This window comes from Alexandromys fortis, unplaced genomic scaffold, assembly GCF_014885135.2.
Source record: "Alexandromys fortis isolate MF-2015 unplaced genomic scaffold, M_Fortis_MF-2015_v1.1 scaffold_107, whole genome shotgun sequence".
Lineage (NCBI taxonomy): Eukaryota > Metazoa > Chordata > Mammalia > Rodentia > Cricetidae > Alexandromys > Alexandromys fortis.
Window position 1 is genome coordinate 2832425 of NW_026067987.1, and position 6000 is coordinate 2838424.

At 43.0% G+C, this 6000-nt stretch overlaps 1 protein-coding gene across 1 annotated transcript in view; it reads left to right on the top strand.

The window, feature by feature from the left end:
* Map3k5 (mitogen-activated protein kinase kinase kinase 5) overlaps window positions 1-6000 on the top strand; it is a 205745-nt gene that overhangs the window by 163370 nt on the left and 36375 nt on the right. Inside the window, exon 18 of the mRNA XM_050159477.1 lies at window positions 3177-3282. Coding sequence (XP_050015434.1) covers window positions 3177-3282 — 106 coding nt within the window. The remainder of the gene's footprint in view (window positions 1-3176; window positions 3283-6000) is intronic.

Here is a 6000-nt window from a genome sequence, read left to right on the forward strand (position 1 = left end):
TATATTGGCAGTTTGTCAGTCACTTTCTTCTGTGTCCTGCAGAATGTCTGGCAGAATCTTTTATGAAGCAGGAACCCCGAAGGTTCGTCTCACCTTTAGGAAAGTTCAGTACTCATTTTTCTGTGGGTCCTAAATGTCCAGTATATACATCATACCATCAAGCAGTCCAGGCAAGAGCAGTTTCTTGCCCAAATGGCTAACAAACTCCATAAGGAGTCTCTTTGATGCCAAACATCCTCTTGAAGTAGATTGGTGCTGTCAGGAGCAGATGTGTCTCATTGTCATGAAAATCCTAAGTTTTTAAACATTTTAAATGTCATATTCCATAGGTCTCTGAAAGATTTGAATAATACCTATCTAACTGAAATATATCTTTGTACATCTAGAAAACCTAACTAAAATGACTACAAGCTTGACTATTATAGATGACTATCTATTAACCTGTATTTCTTAATTATACATTACATTTTTAAATGAGCTGTACAAACACAATACTTTCATCAAAAGCAGAAGTATACATATAACAAAATTGACCTTAAATTTTTATCAATAAACCAAGATCTATACCAGTGCAAAGTATTCATCTTTATAGCATATCCCCCTTTGAATGTAAACAAACATTTATAAACAATCATTTAGGGAGTTTGGGTATAGTTCTCTTCCAAACTGCTTCCTGCTTTTTGTTGGGCAAAATAATTTTGAGGGGTATTCACAGAAACCTTTCAGTGGGTCTTGGTCTATCAAACCACATTAGTTTGGAAGGAATCCACAGATTCTCATCCTCTGTGGAAACAGAAGAAGAATCTCTTTTCCAAAGCAACATATTCTTAGACTCAAAGTTTTAGGTCAAGATACCTTTATAGTATATATGTTGGTTTAGATTAGCAGTCCCCAGAATCAAATATCTCTCTGCAGTCAAAAAATTCAAACAAAACACAATAATATACATAATCCAGACTGTCTGTGTATATTCCATCTTTATGTGGCTTATTTTTCTTTATTACTTCTTCTACAAATTACTCTCTCTTTAAAGACTTTGTTTTATTTTTCAAAAAAATTACTTCTTTTTATAACTCTCTATACTCTTTTTCTTCTCTCTCTCTGACTATATTCTGTTAAGCCATTGGCCAAAAGCAGCTTCTTTATTCATTAATCAATAAAGGCAGCACATGTACAGAAGGACTTCCCATACCAGTGTGAACCACCCCTACTTGGCCTATATGACTGACTGGTATACCTGCTTTGCATTCTGATCTACAGGCAAGCACTGTTTATTAAAACACAAATAATATACCACTGTATTTCTCCTTTTCATGTCAGTGTGTCTATTGGTGTCTTACTTTAAAGGTCTTGTTTAAGTGGCCATATTGATAAGATTTCCTGGGTGTAGCTTCTCTGACATTTTTAGAAGAAATCTCACAATAAACTTCCTATTCCTCTGGACTTGACAATCTTTCTGCCCCCTCTTCTGCCATGACCCTTGAGCCTTTGGTGAAGGAGTTGTGCTATAAATGTGTCTTTGGGCCTAGGTACCCCACTGTCATTGTTCTCAGCATTTTGATTAAAGTTTTCTAAAATGGTCTCTGTCTGTTGCAATGAGACATTTCTTTGATGAGGGCATAACGATAAATATTTAGAATGGTGCGATGAGTTATGTTTAGTAAAATGATAGTTATAGGTTTTTCTCCAAGATTCATGATGACTTCACAAGCCCTTTGCACTTAGCTAGCATGATTTCCCTCTTGTTGAGTTGGCCTTAAGTCTCATTAGAGAACTGTTGGTTACCAACACATGTGTCACTATGCATCCTTAAGGCTATTGTACTGTGCTGGTCGTTGTTTTGGTCCAGAGGCATCATAGCTGGCTGGGACTATTGGTTACTTCCCTCCCTTGGAAGCCTGTGTAGCATCTTCTGGTACAATGAAATCTAGTCCTCATAGAGGAGGCTCTAAAATCAGAACCAGCTTGGATCCTCCATGTCTTGTGTCCAAATTATTTGGTATGTTCAGCAATAGAGACTTAGCTTCAATCTCTGGGAGGCAACCAAGGGCAATGGCAATAGTCATGCATTGGGAGTCTCTTGAACACCCTGACCCCCAACTCAGAAGGGTGCTTCTCATGCATGTTTGGGTTTTTGTTAGGTTTGGCTTTGGGAGAGATCACTGTCAACCCAGATGTGAAATTTTCATATACATGAAATCCTCTTCAGAAAAGTCCATCCCTGCCCCTGTATGTTGTAGGGTCTAGTAAGGTGAGCATCCAAACTGCCTAGGCTCCCACAAAGCCAGTACATGCAGTAGGATCAAAAACCCATTGCCATTGTTCTTGAGTTCTCAGTAGTCCTCATTGTCCGCTATATTCAGCGTCTGGTTTTATCCCATACATTTCTTAGAGTAAGCAAGGAGAGGTTTTTGTTGTCATTTGTTTTACTTTGAGTAAAGGGGTGCACCTCCTGAGCAAAGAGAGGACTGTCTTGGGGAGCATACATATTGACATTGGAAGGGGCAAGCACGTGCCTGAGCATGTGTGATTTAAGGTGTCCGTCCTAACTGTGTTCTCTTTAAAGGCAGAGATCACATGTTCAAAAGGTTAGAAAGCAAGCATAATACTGAGACTTTAGAATGGTAGTAGAAAAGAAAGGAAGGAAGGAAGGAAGGGAGGAAGGAAGGAAGGAAGGAAGGAAGGAAGGAAGGAAGGAAGGAAGGAAGGAAGGAAAGGGAGTGACTGTGTAGTGGTTCTTCTCAATGTGAGGTCTCTTAGATGGGCGGCAGCGTTCTCCAGTACTGCAGGTCATGTCCTGAGTGATGTAAAACGTGTAAGAAAACAACACAGGAAAGCACATAAAGTGACTGGGACCTTTAGAAGTTATCAGTTATATTGGTGTTGTGCACAGGTAACCCAGGCTGACTGTAAGCTGTGGTGAGCTTTCCCTCAAGGCCTTGTTTGACCTTGTGACCCGAACAGGCAATTATAAACAATTGATAGCATATCAAAAAATTATATCAAAAATTGTGTATTGAAAAGAATTCTCTATTGAGATCAACTAGTAACAAAGAACACAGTATGAATGTCATTGTTTGTTCTGAGGGCATTTATTTTTTTAATTAGACTTAAGCCAACCACAAACAGCATCTATAAAAAAGATGACATTTTGATTGGAGCATTCTTTTCCCTAGGGTGACAACGTATTGATTAATACCTACAGTGGTGTTCTCAAGATCTCTGACTTCGGGACATCAAAGAGGCTTGCTGGCATAAATCCCTGTACCGAAACCTTTACAGGTAGGTTTTTACACTAATGATACAGATCTTGGATAATTAAAGATGCAATTGCTGAGGCCCGAGTGTAAGGTGAGAGATGAACTGAGCCAGTGTTCTCACGGAACACTAATGTCGGATTGCCTGGTGCTCGTGGTGAGTGTTCTCTGGGGTCCGGCTTGCCCTTCCTGCCTTCTGTGAGTGGCTTGTTCTTCTGCCACCGAAGATTACTTTCCACTTTCAACTTTATTTGTTTTCTTTTATTTGTTTTGCTATTTATTTTGTTTCCTGTCCTTTTTCTTTTCCCGGTTTATAGCCACTCTGACCCTCACGTGCTATTTTTTCTTTAAACAAACATTCCCTAGCCCAGCCTCTCTTGAGTCTTACTCATCCCCAAATCACTTCCTATCTGGGCTCCAATTTCCCTCTTTCCTAGTCTGTTTTCTCCCAGGAATCAATTCCCCTACTCCACGATATAAATAACCTTAGGATTTCAATTCAGAAAGAGGAAGTGACTCATCCCCAGAGGAGGCGGAGGATGAGAGGAGGCGGAGGAGGATGACGAATTAGGCAAGCGCAGGGGCTGAGCTGCCTGCAGTGCAAAGTCCTGGGAGGGCAGGGACAGCAGGTTCTACAAAGGTGAAGCCAGCCCAGCCGAGAGGGAGCTGGAGCCCAACAGATGGGTGACCGTTCATTAGACCCTGGCCTGCAAACTCATCTCTGCTCCATATTCATAAGCTGACTCTTCAGAAGTGTTCCGCTCTGTTATTATTAGAGAAGGGAGGGGAGCCGGGGCCAGAGACTGATATAACAAAAACAAAAACATGCATGTTGCCCATAGCAAGGGGCATCGTATGAAATTCCCACATAATTAATAAAAATATTATGTTGGGGGAGAAAAAAAGAAAAAAATTAAAGAGGCAATGATTTATCTTTAATTTAATGGAAAGCAAAATGGCCAGATGTGCTCATTTCTCAGTCCCCTGGAGGAGGTAGAAAAGCATCCGTTGTGTGCATAGGGACATTGATGGAGAGAAAAGGGAGGTGTCCGGTAGTGGTGGTAGTTTGTACATGATGGGGCTTAGGATTTCAGCCCACCGTTTGACCTTCAGCCCTCCAAGTCTTCCAGTCTCCAGCTAGCCCTGTGCCTATGCTGGTGGCCAGAGAGGCAGAAGGATGAGGGAGACATTTTCAGTACGTTTCTCAGATTCCCCTAGTCAGCACCACCTCCTACATGCCACACGGTGTATTCCCGACACAGGATTACCCGTATTTACAATGTATTTTTAAAATGTATCCAAACCTACCAGCAACTCCCATGTTTGCGTTTCTTTCCTCGTTCTCTATCAACTTGGCAAGAGGCGGATTAGATGCTGCCCAGACTCGGTAACTTGGGAGGTGATAATTCCAACTTCCGTGCTGGCTTTGGGCAGGATGCTGATTTAATAACCTCTTCTCATCTTAAAAACTTGTCTGGAATCCCCCAAGGCATTGTAGGGAAAGAGTCCTCACCAGGGCCCTATGCCTGTAGCTCTCCCACTGGCCACACATGAAGGTGACATTTACGCCAGTGACTAATGATTTCATATCTTTCTCTAGTGCTGATCTGAGAGCCAAATGCAAGACCTTGGTCCTTGCAACACAGGGGCCTTTTTAGTCCCAATTTGATGCTCTTAGGGGGTCACGGCACCTCATCACCTCTAGTGTATGTGGACCTGGCTCTGTTTCACCTCTTGGTGATTTGACTGAGGGGAAAGGCAGTGGTGGTCTTCATTTATAGAGCACTGACTGTATACTTTGCTTGGGTGCATAGTGTATTATACACACCAAAATTTGTATATGAACCCAATCCTGAGGTATCATTATCCCTATTTATGGTGAGAACATCAAGGTTCAAACAGTTTAAATAACTTGCCCAAGGTCACAGAACCTGTTAGTAATAGATCTGAGGTTTGAACAAGACTTTACATGCTAAGTGGAATTAATTATCTTCGCCTCAAACCTTTCCCACCCACACTCTGCCCTGTCTCCATGGAGGGCCACTCTAGACCTTGGCTGTCACTGACACCTTTTCTCACGCTCCAGCCCAGTCATGGAGGAAGCACGTCGGTTCTGGCTTCAGAATGTATCCGGAAGTGGATGGGCAGTCGCCCGTCCAGTGCCGCCGCCACTCTCCCGGCACACCGGCCTTGCACAGCCTCTGGTTCTCTACTTCCACGTTTGCCCCCTCCCTGGTCCTCCACACTGCAGCCAAGTGATGATCTAACATCCGCCAGAGCCCTCAGTGGGCTGCAGTTCAGGGTAAATGGAGCCTAAGCCCGTACACGGGACAAGACATGACCTGCTTTGGAGCCCAGTTTCCAGACCCCATGTCTTACTGACGCAGCATCACAAACACAGACTGCCTGCATTTCCTCACAGTGTCCCCTGCTGCCCTGGGCTACTGCACAAGGTCGGAACTAGGGCCAAGGGCGCCTGCCACTCCCCATCCATACCGTCCATACCCTTCCAGCTGTCTGGCTTTGCACGGCCCCTCATTTGCATAACCCCTCATCTCCCTTCTCGGTTGATTTGTATCCACGCTTACGGTTTGTCTTTAATAATAGCTCTTGACCTGTCTTTGAGCCATTAAAACACTGGAAAGAAAGAAAGAAAGAAAGAAAGAAAGAAAGAAAGAAAGAAAGAAAGAAAGAAAGAAAGAAAGAAAGAAGGGAGGGAGGGAGGGAGGGAGGGAGGGAGGTA